Source organism: Anneissia japonica, unplaced genomic scaffold (assembly GCF_011630105.1).
Source record: "Anneissia japonica isolate Jap-2015-1 unplaced genomic scaffold, ASM1163010v1 scaffold287754_len4335492_cov202, whole genome shotgun sequence".
Lineage (NCBI taxonomy): Eukaryota > Metazoa > Echinodermata > Crinoidea > Comatulida > Comatulidae > Anneissia > Anneissia japonica.
The window spans coordinates 1,588,990-1,605,443 of NW_022705543.1; the positions used below are offsets into that span (position 1 = coordinate 1,588,990).

At 32.8% G+C, this 16,454-nt stretch overlaps 1 protein-coding gene across 8 annotated transcripts in view; it reads right to left on the reverse strand.

Annotated features, from left to right (window-relative positions):
- LOC117105807 (tubulin polyglutamylase TTLL5-like) overlaps positions 1-16,454 on the reverse strand; it is a 134,444-nt gene that overhangs the window by 29,988 nt on the left and 88,002 nt on the right. For 6 of the 8 annotated variants that reach the window (XM_033247090.1, XM_033247092.1, XM_033247091.1 and 3 more), the window contains 3 exons: positions 15,125-15,280; positions 9,062-9,130; positions 4,150-4,838 (listed from right to left, as the gene is read on the reverse strand). In XM_033247090.1, coding sequence (XP_033102981.1) covers positions 4,150-4,838; positions 9,062-9,130; positions 15,125-15,280 — 914 coding nt within the window. The remainder of the gene's footprint in view (positions 1-4,149; positions 4,839-9,061; positions 9,131-15,124; positions 15,281-16,454) is intronic. The other 2 variants (XM_033247093.1, XM_033247094.1) reach the window with 2 other exon arrangements.

Below are 16,454 nucleotides of genomic sequence, written 5' to 3' on the forward strand. Positions count from 1 at the left end.
CTGAAACAGGAGGGCCTTTTGGGGCTCCGGTCACCAATTTCATCGTGGGATTTTAGATGTGCATTGTTATTCTAAATGTTTTTAACGACAAATAAATGATATACTGTAATATGGATCTAGAAAATTGAGGCCAGGGAGGGACTTTCACAGCTGGAGAGTCTATACCACCTCAGACCCACCATTATTGGGGCTGAGGTAAGAAAATTTATGTATATGGTACCTTTAGATGGCCGGAAATGGCACTTCACAGACAAAATTGTGAATAGAATTTTCCTTTTATCTCCAGTTAAAAAATATTTTGACAAATTTAGTGGGGCCCAGGGCGTGCAGTTCTCCACCCATCCCCCACTCTCTTTATTCTGCCACTGGATATAATATGATATTATTTCAGACACACATTATGCCGTTGCCTTTGTGGGGCTGAGATGTATTACTATGGCACGTCTAGATGGCCGGAAATGGCACTCACAGACTTCAAATTGTGAATATAATTTTCTTTTTATCTCCATTTAAATTTTTTTTTTTTTTTGACAAATTTGGTGGGGTTCCAGGCCGAGAGGTGGAACCATTATAATATGATATATGCTCTACAGTCGATTTCAGAAACACATTATGGTATTATTTATCAATAAAGGCATTTTTGGTCTAGATCCAGGAACCTATAGTTAGGGCCCCTCGGGGGGGGGGCCTGCGGACCGCCACATGAGAGCGCATAGGCGTTAAGCCACTGCTAATGATTAATTCAATCAATCTGCCAACTTGAATGGAAATGACTATCCTTGAAATTGCAATTCCTTATCCTTACAGTACGCTGCCCCTTCCGTTGTTGATCGCTGTCTCTTAATGTCAGACTATTAATATTTTAGATTTGTTTTTCTCTCATATCGGTTTTTTCATTAACATCAACAACTAGTTCAATATAAGAACACTAAATCATTAAAAAATTTGAAACAGATCTTTTATGCCTAATTCCGGTGGAGGTTAAGGTAATTTTTTTCTGAATGAATATATCAATTTGCTTTCTAAGCAGCTGGTTCAACTTTGCTGATATTATGATATATTGTGGATGTCACTTCCTGTCTGGCTATCGATTTTGATCGGCTGTAAAATAAATCAAAATCTCAAAGCATGAATGTAAAGGCTTGTTAACCCTTCAATATAACCATATTACCATTAAAATACCAAGTTTCCATTCAGAGCTAAGTCTATCATATTGTGTTATTGTTTTTCAATTTCAATTTTTCAATTTCAATTTCTTTATTTGCTACAAATGCCATCAAGGGCCAATATCCGCTAAAACAAACACATACGACGAGAGAGAAACGTCGCACGTCCATCTTGCACAGCGCCGTCCCTCACCATCCTCACCATTCCACATTATGCACGCACATCATACATTCCTTTGCAGACAGAAGTAAGACATAACCGATTTTTATTCAACTTTTATATGTTGAAGACATAATAATAAAAAACATGTTTGTCACTCATTTTTTATGTGAAAAATTTCCATATATGGTATGATATGATATTATTCATGGCCAAATGTAGGTAAATCACCAATATTTATCACAGATAACTTGATACTGTGGTTGCTTTCAAAAACACCCAGAAAACCCTGCACAAACCATAACATCTTCATAAGCCCAAAATAATCATTGTTTCCACACCATTTCCTAATTCACCATACAAAACTAGTCTGTCTAAGTATTTGGCCTAAGTTTTAATTCAATAATTTTGACATATGTTAAATACAATTACAGGTGAGTCTTATAATATTCAAAATCAAACTTCATTAAAATCAAAGTAGAATGTAAGGTCGGGGGTTTGTAAACTACTTCCTTTGAGATAAATTAATAACAGGATTAAAAAAAGATCATTTGTGGCAAAGACAAATCAAACCAGTCACTCCTCTCAAAAGCAGTAAAATAAGAGCTATAAAATGGTAAAAGAATCATTTAAATCCGACATTTCGTTATGAAGTTACAGGAGTTTAAACATACAGCTGTTTATAAAAATATTTGAGAAATCAGAATTTAAAGTTTACGATTTTGGGCATTTCTCTGGCAGAAACCATTACCAAATGTTAAAAATTGTTGTTTTATTATTGCAAATGGGAAAAATAACAACACAGCATGATGTATAGATATATAAAGGTTAGTTATAGTGCAATAAAATATTGGTGATAAATAAATTTGAGTTAAATTAATCAAACAAACAAAAAATCAAAAAAAAAAAATCAATAGTGAATATAATACAATATCATCAACAGATTTAAAATCATACAATAGCCAGATGATTTCCAGGAGAGCAGCTAAACTATTATTATTAATAATATTAATTGTGCATCTGAAATATTTTGTTGACAGAGATCATAATTTATTTTTTCCAGGTTTCTTCATTCATATTCTATAGTCCTATTCAATTGGCTGAAATGCATCACATGACATGCAACTAAATCAACCAATCACAGACTAGATATTCACACTTAATACTCGAAAAGGTTACATCATGTAAAATGCACTATTGTAATACAGCTAAATAAGGTATGTTTTTCTAAATTTAGATAACCAGCCTGCTTTTCCATTTGCATATGCCTGTTAATCCGTAATCACGTCAGTGGGAGTTTATATGACATCATAAACTATTTCCTTTGGGAATACATCCGCAGTATCCAAGACCTCACTGGGAATCAAATACAATTTGCTGGTGTTTGATAATTTTTGTCTTCATCATGAACAATCATATTTATGATAAACTTTATTAAATGTGGATCTAATATTGCATACCATAATACTTTTTGTTCTTAATTTTTATCAAGATTATCATTAAGGTGATCATGCATATTAATTGATTTAGAATGACTGCATATTATTTGATCAGAATGATATATAAAAACATCAATATCATATGATTAATTGCACTTTTATTTTGTTTTATAATTGGTATTTTGGGTTGTTTGCAGATACCACCATTATTGGCACTTAGTGACAAGTACCACTGTACTATAAATGGTCATATTTAATTATTAATATGGTATTATATGTGATAATGTCAACTGTAGAAAAAATACATCCAATTTAGTAGGGTTTGAAACAGTATACACAAAGCAGAGAAAAAGTAATAATTGAGGTGCTATTAGAAGACTAAATATGGCAATTTCCAGGTCTGCAAAAATTGGATACAATTTAGTATGGTTTGTAATAGTAAGCAGAGATAAAGTAAGATTTGAGATGCTTCCAAAAAAGACTAAATATGGCAATTTCCAGAAGGTCTGCAAAAAATGGATCCAATTTAGTAATGGTTTGATAGTAAGCAGAGAAGACTAAACATGTCAATTTCCAGAAGGTCTGCAAAAAATGCATCCAATTTAGTACAGTTTGTAACAGTATACACAAAGCAGAGAAAAAGTAAGATTTGGGATGCTTCTAAAAGACTACATATTATGGTAATTTCCAGAAGGTCAAAAATATGAATGTCATTCCACAGCTTGACCTGCAAAAAATACAGTGCAGGAATATATAGTTGGTATTACAACAGTGGCCAAATATTTCCCTAATATAAGTTGGAGAGAGACTATGAAAAGATTTAAGAATGGTGATGGGTATTTTAAGATCGTTTGTCATGAGATAGGAAGGTAGTGGACACAGTAAAGTAGGGGTGTTCTATGTTGGCAACTAGGAATGTTAGTAATGGCACGAGCAGCTGAAATGAGTTACAAATATTGGGTAAAGCCGTATTTAGTTTAGTTACCATCATGGTGACGCATACAAACTACCTTATCATTAACATTTTTGGTTTAAAAGTTGTGGACGTTACCCAGGTGTGTGAATGAGCCATGAAATTGTTTATATATGTATGCCTGATGGAATGATTTATGAGTTATGTCATACCAATGTTTCTGAAATTTGTTGAATGTTGTTACAAATACTTTCATTGACTAATCCATCTTCATATTTTGTCCAATACTCACACCATTTCTGAGAATATGATGTCATTAAACATTAAGTATTATGAATACAAAACCCACAAGAACAGATATATCATACTGTTGGTTAGGCTGCTTCCTGGCCCAATCACGGTCATACTGGTGAGGGGTCATCTAACTAAAGGTTACTCCTTCAAAGAATGAACAATGATGCATATTCTTACCTTCTCTTGATGCTTTGCTTTACTCTGTTGCAGCATATCATGTGAAATCTGTTGTTTTTGTTGCAGCGTCAAGCCACCCGGTGGCCGTCTCTCATGGTGTCTCTGCACCGCATATTGAAACTGCTGGCTACCGGTGGATGGTTGGTAGTTTGTTTGTGCACGTACTCCTGTCACTGTGTTATACGCTGCAGCAATGTCATTCTGCCAACTGGTTCTTTCGTCTGCAACAAAGTTATTATATTTTGCATCTGCGGGTTTATGTTCTTTATGTAGTGCCACGGTAGAAGAAGTCCTATTTAAGTTCTCATTGTTAGACGGTTGATCATTTGAAGATGCAGCGGATGAGATATGCTCATATGAGCTACTTTTTCTGAGATTGTGAGCTCGTTTAGGGTTCTCCTTCATAGTTGTAACACTATGACTTTTCATAGAATCGCTTGGGTATCCCCGATTGAAACTGCGGCTTAGGCCGCTTCCTGCCTTCACTGGAATGCTCGCGGTCTTGGACATTGCTGATGGGTTGATACTGTGGTCGGCTGCCATTGGACCGATACTTGCCCCGGAGTACTGTTGTGTTAACAAGCTTTGAGTATTGGCAGATGAATACTGGCGTGCTGCTTGGCGTTTTGCCAAACGTTGCAGAGCCTCCTGTATTGCTTGTTCACTGCCTTCCGAGAAGTGTCGAGCAGCTGTTATAATTCAAACATTAACAATAATTTTTTATAATTTCTTGAGATGTTCCTGATGCAAGATATAAATAATAATGAAAGAAAATAGCTGAATGAATGAATGATTTAATGAATAAGAAATGAATGAATGCATGAATGACTGAAAGCTTCGTAAGACCACTACAAAGATGGGGTAATGGTAAAATAGACGAATTAATGATTAAATGAATGATAGAATAAACGTACGACGAATGACTGAAAACTTCATCATCCAACTATTGATGATTAAATGAACCATAAAAATGAATGCATGATGAATGACTGAAAACTTCAAAAGACTGCTACAAAGATAGGGTAATGGTAAAATAGACGAATTAATGATTAAATGAATGATAAAATGAATGCATGACGAATGACTGAAAGCTTCATAAGACCACTACAAAGATAAGGTAATGGTAAAATAGACGAATTAATGATTAAATGAATGATAGAATAAACGTATGACGAATGACTGAAAACTTCATCATCCAACAAGAAAGATGGGATAACTGTAAAATAGATGAATTAATAATTAAATGAACCAACGAATAAGCAAATAAATGAACGCAAGAATGAATGATTGAAAACTTCATAAGGCCACTCCAAAATATGGGTAATGGTGCTAGGCAGACAACTTCTACACCTATGGGATTAATCACTGTACAAAAAAAAAACATACAATGTATTAGCTTATCTATGTACAAGAAAAAAGGAAAGTGGCAATGTTTCCTCATTAAACATTTTGATACAATATATTTAGGAAGTTGTTGAGGGTAATGTTGAAATTGTGAAATCATGAGTAACTTTGTTAACAATTGGTGTTATAAAAACAATTCAGAAAACTTTATTAGCCATTGAAAACAGATTTAGAAAAACAGAAATGGGGTTAAGAGACAATAATTACTCAAAAATAACACTTCAGGATCAAAGTAAACAACCAACACCTAGAGATAGAAACGGGATGATTGTTTTTATAAATAACTGCAAACAATGTTAAAGCTAATAAAGATTGTTATCAAGATTAAATGAAAATATTTTTACATGCTTCGACTTGAGAAAGTTGATCTATATAAATGATGTTTTTTTAATAGTATATGATGATGGCAAATGAAAGTACAGTTAGTTAGGTTGTTAACTCCCACACAAAATAAATTTACAACCACAGTAAACTTCAAAGTACGTGCTCTAACTACTGTACTTCAAAATAATTAAGGTATAAAGTTACACCGGAAAGAATCGACATACATATGAACAAAAAAACAAGATGTACGTAGATTGTTTCGCAGAAACACACAATGAATATACATTAATATAAATCATTCATAAATTTTACCGCTTAATGTTTTGAGTTAAATACTTTAGCATAATTTTAACTACATTTTAATTATCTTGATGATTTATTAGTATTTTAGACAATGTAATGTAATGTTAGGCATGTATAATTAACTAAAGGTTCAAACTATGTTTACATTATTAATTGTATTTGACCAATAAATAAATCTAAAATCTTAATTCTTTATTTTTAGTATAGAAAAATCTATTCTGTCCCACTTCCCTAACTTTGACTTATAAAACAGGGACACGATATAAAATGTTGCAAGCTAGTAACAATTTTCAATATGATATGCTACAAACAGGTATATTTGTACAAAACAAAATTAAACGCATGATACAATGCTAAGTCTATGTGTTACCAAATTATTGGTCAAGATTTTCGAAATCCAGTTGCATTACTTATGTAGTTGGACAAGATGCTGGTCTTTCTACACCTTAGGAATAATAAATGGACACCTGGTAGGACATGAATGTTTCTGGAATGAATTTAGTCTTAGTAATGAATTAGCTGCTCAACTAGAAATACTCCCCCTGGTGTGCAGAATGTTTCACATAGGACATTAATGTTTATCCAGTGTCCAATACATGTTGGTTTAATTTATTTGTTGTAAACACTAGTTGTTCACATAGATTGGAAATGTCACAAGTCTCTAATTTATTGACTTTTCCTAGTGTTAGACAATTTCGGAGTTCCACCAGCATCTGCTTTTTTTTTAACGTTGTTGAATTTGGATGGAAATTAGCACCAAAAAAACGTATAAACCTAAACCCCCCAAAAAAGTATAGTATGGAATGCCATGCAAATAAGCAATATGGAACGCCATTGGTGCCAAAACTGATTTATTTTAATAGTTTTCACTGATTAAGACAATATTTAGGGAATGGAACACAGTCTAGACCCACCTTGGTAACAGCATGGTTCTTAACTAATCTTGCTCCTCCTTGGCTCTCCACATACAGTAGTATGGGTGATACCTTGGTTAACCTTTTTATTTTTCATTGTCTGTTAATTGGTGAGCAGAAACAAACCTTCTTTATCTGTCATTAATAAATATTATTCCATTATTCTTTCATAAACCATTAAAAAGGTGGAAAAAATATGGTTATGTTCCTTTTCCCCCAGTTTTTAAATATTCAAAAAGTTATATCTCAATTATTCCATTTCCAAGTTTTTTGTCAAACACCTTTTTAATGTCTTTGAAAAATCAGTTGAAAACATATAAAAAAATTGAGACTGGCTTTACATTCGCTGGTCTGATCAATTCAAAATTGTAATAGAAAAATGTATGTAAATAAAGTAAAATGCAAATGATTCATTTTTTAACTATTTGGAAGTTGATAACATTATTAGGTCATTATAAATAAGCAAATCAATTTTTAATAAAACTTTACCATATATATATATATAATAAAAGTTGTAAATTCCATATTTTCTGCTTCATATTTTCAACATCTGGATAAAGTAAGCAATAACTTGAGCTCATACTCAGCTTTGATTTCATTAGTCACATGTGTTTCTAATTTAAAAACCCGTTCACAACATCTCACCAATGAGAATACAAAACCTAATGCTGAACACTCAGTGGTCTGATTGTAAGGTCAAATGGAGGTAATCAAGCGCTGTTCATAACATTTCAAATCCAAGTAGGTGTAAACATCAACGAAATTACATTAAACGATGACTATTCAAAATACGAATCCTAACTTTACATTAATACACCCTAGGCCCTCCGCACAACATGTGCTTCCATCCATGGTACTACATTATAAAGTTCATTTAATTAGAGAATTCAAGATATGCCTTGGAGTCTCTTATTCCTGCTAGTTTTAGCCACAGGGAGGAAATCCCGTATAATGCATTCTAAAACAGCATCCATACACACAAATTAAACCCGATAGGTTGACGAAATTTACAAATTTCCTTTTATTCCTAAAGAATTATTAACATACAAGCACGCATAATGCATGAGAAATGTCAATCATATATGGTGATGACGCTAAGATTTGCCTGACAGGGGTCCAGATGATTTGACGAAGGGAGGGGTGCCATGTGAGGGAAGTGACCATTTAGGCTAGAAGCAAGGAAATTTTTGGGGGCTCCACTGTGGCTCGGGGAGAAAGCCCTGGTGAGGGTTGAAGGGGCATAGTCTGTACAAGCTTTGACTTTCATTGAGTTTTAATATTTTTCAAAAATATTTTTTTTTATGTTATAGAATTAGACATGCAAAGCAAAGAGTGGGATTGCTTTTAACACAGTCATTGCCTTGCTTTATGGCAAAGGTTCTAAGTAACTAATGTTGTTGTGATTTTGCTTAATTATGTTTAAAAGAAAATTAAAATAATTACCAATTACTTTGATAGTATGTATTTTTTTGCTACATGTCTCAAGTCGGACTTGTCAATCTGTACTATCCCTGTCTGGTATAATATTAAGAAAAGAGTGTAGCTCTCCACAAATTAAAGAGGAATGTGATGGTGGCCACATTATAGTTCACATGGATTATGTGTTGCAGTTTTCATGTCTATTATACCATGCTCCCACTTTCTCCTTGCACTGTACCAATGAGTATAATACATAGATGTTATTTTAGGATTTATACTCACAAAGCACTTGAGCACCACCACAAAATAAACAGTAATGAAGTCAGAAAAAGGAAATTTGATGAATATTATCTGTAAATAGAATGTAGATATTAGTAAAAAGAGGAACAGTGTTAAAATTCAATTTAACAGATGATGAAAAACAATGCTTCTAAAGAACTACAATGAGTTGTTAATAAGGAGACACTTGTACCAACTACAAACCAGAAAACCAGAGGGTTAGTGTGTTAGGTGTTAGATGATCCTTCAAATACTAAGCTTTGATCTACCTATCTGACCACCCGATGCATCACGATACAGAACAGCACTGCTGGGCCTAAGTTGGCTCTGGTGTTCCCCTAGTGAGTAAAAATCACAAATATCATTCATAACAAAAAATACACAACAGATTACCTTTTTACAACACTGTCACTGAGGAAACTTATTTTTGTGTCATGTGTACAAGGCATTGGCAGATGGGGAAAGGCTACAAATCTCATGTACTGTATAAATTGAAGGGCACCTAAGCAACAAGGGTAGCTTAGCTCAGTCGTCTAAACTGGTGGTATAGCCACTGTGTGTGCTGAACTGCGATGGTCTCTTGGTCCCCGGATCAATTCCCATTACTGCTCTTCTTGTTGTTTATCAGGAGGGCTAAAATGCAGGTTTCAATAGAGCAACATCTTTTTGGACCTGCCACTGGTCCTGTGTGCAATCAAGGATATATATTAATACCACCTTCGTGCAATATAGCACATGTGCACGTTAAAGAATGCAGTACACTTTTGGAAGGAGTAGGGGATTGTTTCTCGGTGGTGTACTAACCAATCACCACCAGAAGAACCCCAGTGAAGAAATAAGTTTTCTTTGGACTTCTGTGAGATTATCCTTGGTGCTTACACTGAATAAATGAATCCAATCATCAATAATTACATGAAACATAACAATATCCAGCACACATTTTGACTAATATACTTTCCAGCATGATAAACTTTTTGTTTCATATTTAGTAAGATTATAATAACATCATTGTCCATATATTTGAGCACAGTCTCTGTCATCTATATATACTATCATTATTATTTGGTTATTATTCATCTTGCATTGTAGAGTATCATATTTTGTATTGGTCTTAAACAAAACTTCAGCAAACCTATTCTACAAGACAATAATTCTTTTAAATCTTTCATTGTACAAATATTATTTTTCAACACTGAGTTGGTTTCGATATTAATGTCTTGTCAATCATCATATTCAAAACTTATCCCTCACAGAACCCGAGTCATGCTACCAAACCCCACCCGCGATGTGCGAACATCAATAACTGGTCATGTGACTACTCAATACAGATGGGGATTTTATCAGACCAGGACCCACTTCCTATGAACATCTCCCAAACGTAAACTATTATGTCGTCTTCTCGATGATGATATTGACCACAGAGAGGCCGTCATTGGCCAGTGTTATTTGAGGAAATTGCCAACACATGGCAATCAAAAGTCGCAAAGTGTGGTTCGCGATTTGTGAAGTGATGATGACTATCAAAGAAACCGGTGATTAAACACAAAAACCTTAAGTGTAAATAATGTAATAACATAACATCTGAAATTTGTACAGCGCCACCACTTCATCAGTAGCGTTTTTCTTATTTTATTGAACACAACCAGTTTCACGACCAATATCAAATCCAAATAAAATTAAAAATTTAATTTATTCTAAATTTTTAAACCACTTTAATACAAGTTGTTGTAATAATTCACATTTTTCGTGGTCATAAGCTTTAAAGTTTATTACAGATGAAAACTTTGAATCCATTGATAAATAATAGATTCTAAATTTAATAAATTCAGTGACCTCTTTATATTTCAACAACTATAATGAAGACTTGCATAAAAAATTACCAATTACCAAATTACAATTTTTTTGCTTTAAAATGTACAAAACCAGTTAAAACAACGCTAAGTATTAATGCTAACCGATAACTGGTTGCCTGTACGGTAAGGATAAGGTGTTAATTGGTCTCACTATCTTGAATGATAAGAGAAAAGTGTAACATTTGGAATGCTGCCCAAGATTTTATTAAAATTTATCTAAGAGGAATTAACCAAATTTATATGTGAAGTAATTAAAGTAACTCATGTGGTGATACATCCAGTGTAGCTTGGTTTCCATACAATCGCTACACACCATCGCCGACCGACAGCTTTCTGTGATACTGATTGGTGGGTTGAATTGAGAAGCCTTCAGGGACTGCTACGCATTACAGCAATTGCACTGAAAACACGGCAGCAGCAGTGTAGCGATTGTATGGAAACCAAGCTTAACATGAATGAAATTCAACATTATACAGTGTATCCTAATGGTAAAAATTTAAATGTACATTAGAATGGACTAAATGTAATGGCCAATCATAAATATTTAGCACAGAATGTTAACATTTTCATGGTACAGATGTAGGAATGGGCTCACAATTAATTATAGTGTTACTGTTAGCTTATGAGTCATTTTAACTATCATCAACAGCACATTCCTAGGACACTTTGTTTTTGAGGTTATATTTAGAGGTTGCCAGCTTTCAGCCAATCACAGTCTTTGAATGAGAAATCATTCAATTTTGAATTCCCTCTGGAATGCAGTGTATTTCCCTGTAACAGATTTAGCCGTGGCAAACCACAAAAATACAGAAGTTCCCTGTTTTGATAATCTTAAACTTTTGATTAAATTGATTCCCTAACCATGGCAACTATTGCAGAGAGATTACGAGGGGAAGTATTTTTCTTCCTGTTGGCTCTATCAATCACTACTGGATTTCCTCTCTGAAATTCTGCTTAGTTCATTTATTCCAAGATGAAAATTAAAAAAATATAATAACATTAAGAGGATCATTGAGGATCATTGATACATATTCTATTTTGGCACATCAGATGTGAAAATACAATACAAAAGCATCTATTTACTAATATTTATGTACTTGTTAAGTGTTTATTTAATAATATTTCCTTTAAATATTATTAATTTAGTATTGTAATATTTTACAGTATAATTTTAACAAACTTATGTTTATTTCTAGTAAAAATAAAGCTTTGTTTTTGTAAACTAAATTCATAAATTTTGAATTTCAGTTATACATTAAACTATATCAATATTACAACTTGACAATGAATCCTGGGTGAAAATTTAGTGACCTGAATTCCAAACAGAAGACAGTAACTGTCAGTCACCGACTGGTGTTAAACTGTCAGTCACCGACTGGTGGTAAATGCATCAAGGAAACCGATAAATCCATTTACAATATAAGGGATTACAACTTGATAAATCCACAATAGTAACGGATCTGTTTTATCGTTAGCTATCAACAGCATTGTTCGCCTTCACCAGACACATAAAGAGAATAAAAGGCATGAGAATCAACAGTAAATGATATAACAGAATATACATCAATTTGCAAGTAATTTTCAAGGTAATAGAATTAGGTAAAATTGTAGTTTTGTAATGAATTAACTTTATGTATTTATTGGGTGTATTAAAAGATCAAAAGGTTGCATTAAACATCAAAATGCTGTGAAATTTGAGTTGGTCTGTGTTTTTTTTTTTTTTTTTTGTGTGTGTAAAACTTTCACACTCATTCAGTTACATTTGAATGAGTAATTCATCCTGTTAATAGTAATAAATACTAGAAAATGAAAATCCTTCAATATATATAAAGCAGATCACATTAAAGTCTCGGATAATTATAAACAAAGATAAAAATAATATTAATAACAAGAAAATAGTAACAATAATAATGACAAAAATTATATGAATAATAATAATAATAATAAATAATAATAATAATAATAATAATAATGATAATAATAATGTTTAAATAAAACATGCATTATAAAAATTAAATTCGAACATATATGTATTAATTAAGGTGAGAAAAGAAAAGATACGATAAACTTTATAGCATGACGACAAAATGATGAACATAAATCTGGATTCCTTGTGATTAACTACACAAATAATACAGTATAAAAAAAATAAAATACAAAGATTGGTTGCACTTAAAAATAATATATACATGAAAGACTGCTCTGAAAAGTTGAGTTGTAAACATGGGTTGAGTTATAAACAGAAGATCAGTTAACCAATTTTTCAATCAATTAATTATTCATTCAATTAATTAATTAACCACTCAATCAATCAATCAATCAATCAATAAATGTATGACAGTAGTCCATTGTTAGATGAATACATCCTTAAACTCCATTCTTGTCTGTCAGTGTCACTTGTATCTCTCCAGCACTGTCTCATATTAATATACCACACATAATTTCTCTTTATTTATAAGTTAATTTTTAAAGTGCATTCCCAAAGGTTGAAAGTACAATAATAATATTATTAATCACTAACAAGAATATGGCATTATGAGAATTCAAAACATGTGTAATTATACCCTTTATGGTCTCTACTTGTTTTCAGTACATGAATAACACATTGTCAATTTTCAAAAATTGTACTCAATTACAAATATAAAATTAGAATTATTAGTATTTTTGTGTATATATGTGTGATTATGGTAAAATAATGTGTCTGGACTAGTGGAAGTAGACTTTAGGTTTGCATCTATGTATTTTTATTTATAATTTATATTAAGCCATGAAACATGGTGGTTCAAATTCACAGCCCATCAACAGTGCTAGCTTGGATATAGGCATGGACGGCCTAGAATGGTTAGCGTGTGATCGAATTCGAGACCAAGTGGATCAGAGCCAAATTCAAAAATTCTCTGAACTTTTTTGGAAATTTTATTTTTATAGAACATAATGGTTAAAACCCTTAAATTATGTGTGACATAGAACATACATTTTGCTTAGTTAATTATTACAGTTTAAAATGGTAAAAATAAAAAAATAAATGCACTATGAAAATAATAATTTTTTAAAAATTTATGCGTAAAAAGTTTCTGAACAGCAATGAGTTGCCTTTTATTCTTATCTATTGCACAACTTGTTAAATGTTGCAATTGAGTTTGGGAGGAAAGACTTAATGTATTTTGAGGCTCATGCGGTTTTTACAGTAACGAATGAGATCTCGATATCAATACTACGCACAAATTCTCAACGAGATATCCAGCTGGACTGATATGCATAAAACGCTGATATTGTTGGCATAATAATGCTGTTAGGACGTTGGACTACCTGCCGTTATTAACCGCAGCATTCGTCATAAAAATGAACAAATTTGATGAGATTATAGTCACTATTTCATATCATAATATATATCTTCACCAATCACTAAAGAACTTTTAAGCCCCAATCATCCGTCACTCACTAATTAGGATTATTAACATGAAGTATACAAATGTACTTGATAACAAAATAATGAATATAATACGCCCACAATTTCTTGTGTAAAAAAAGCACCCTCTAGTGGCAAAACATTTTAAAGTAATTTAAGTAATTGAACATTCCACAATGATGCATATATATCATTATAAAATTACAATGTTTTGGGCTTTTTTCAATAAAGACACCAAACTAATAATTTTTAAAAGACAGTGCATCTATACCATTCTTGAGTAACAAAGGATTCTCGAGAGGCAAGTGATAAAATTACTAAATTGTAAAACCATGGACCTATTAATAGGTCTATGGTAAAACCAATAGTAGATAAATAATTGCTTATTTATCATGCAAACTGTGTAATAAATGAATGAACTGAATAAACAAATTAAAGTACATTTAAAAAAAATAAATAAATACATTTAACATGAGGAACAAAGTGCTTGACATTAAAGTGCATATGTATAAAGTTTGACAGACATGTTAACATCAATTGCATACAGTGGCATATCTAGGGTGGGGAACGTGTGAGGGTTGGGGAAAGTGGGTGAGTTGGGGATCTATCTATAGCATAATGTATACTTATGGATAAAACTGGCTCTAACTGAAACAAGTTCTGAGCTATTAATAGTCCTGGTGATATTTGTTGTTTTAAGCCTGAACTATGACCAAGAACCAGCACTTCATTCACTTGCACAAAAGTTTACAATATTCATTTTGTCTTAAACCTGTTTCCCACTAGGCGAATTTATTTGTGCAAATCGAAAGCATTGGTTTTTTTGCTTCAGCAAAATCAGTAGCTCTTTAGACTGCTTCTACTTTTTGCGAAGTGAAAAAATGTGCAACCAATCAGAGCTCAGAAAGGGAACTGACGCTTTTGATTCGCGCGAATAAATTAGCCTAGTGGAAAATAGGTTTATGCTTCCCGTGTGTGATAACAGTACTGTTGAGATTGGTTTTTTTTTCTTGACGTATAAATGTCGTGTATTAGTACTGGGTTAGTTTTTCATCTAAAGAAATCATTACCTTGATCAAAATGATTGGTCTTGGCTGAATACGGTCTTTGCCGAGTTATTTTAGTACTGTACAATGGAACGGCACTTTGGTAGGACGACGAGGCACGGGACTGGTTACTTGGAGTGGTTTGTGGACGTTTCGTACCGCTACTAGCATCACCCGAACCTAAGCATAGATGGATGAATAGCAACAACAGACATAAAGTGAATTGAAGTGCAGTGATGAAATGTAACATACAAAGCAGATAGAAAAGTGTAGCAAGTTTGGTATGAAATGTGTTGTAGTGCTTATATTAGCAGAATAATATACATATTCATTTTTTAATTGCACACAAACTACTACTACTAAGCATAAACATATGGCAATGACTACTGTTAAGAAACACTGAACAAATATACATTATAGTCTATATAATCATAGTTACCATAGATAATATGTAAAAGGATAGGTAAGATTATTTATGGTTATAGTAATTTAGTGTCTGGTTTCCAATCAGTTAGGTTGAATCCTCTACATTTCTAGATGTTTGTCACTTCAAAGTAGAACTTCCAGATTCCCCCTTAAGTGTTATTGGCTTTCTGAGCTAACAACGCACATAACTATCTTTCCTTTTAAATAATCTATACTCTTGTAATTCCTGTATTTGTTATTGTTTTTTAAAATTAATTGGTTTAGGCAGATGACCAAGGATATGCCAAACAGCAGACTTAATCACTTTTATAAGTGGCATATCCCATCACAAGATAAACATAAACACAAGATGCTCTTACCGTAGTTCTACATAAACTAATACCCGATTCACACGTACAAAAATCTACCAAAATGTAACAAATTCTTACATTTGCCCAAGTGTGTGAATGCACATCCTTGTAAAACAAATGTAACATCCGTGTAATAGCTCGGTAATCTTTACCGACATCAGCGAGGTCTGTAAAGATTACCAAGATTTTAATCGAATCGACATGGCCTAGCCAGCTGTGTGGCTCGAATTATTTCAAAACAAACCAAGCCTAATTTCTAGCCGGCCTAGGATAATTGCTTATTATATGTACTGCAACATTCAGAATGGAGGAATTCTTATTATCAGTGTGGTTATTGATGAAAAGAGGAGAAGAAAATCAAACATTATGATTCTAGTGTCGTTAGGATAATCAAACGACGTCAGAAATTTACTATGCTGATGAATTTGATTTCTTTGAACATTTGCTGAAACGGTAAGTAAAGTAGCCTAGCCTAGGCCTAGCTTGTTCGATTCTCGGCCGATCTTAATATAATAAATATATACTGCCTAAAACCCTCCTTTTTTAGACTCCCGTAAACTTAGGATATATATAACGCC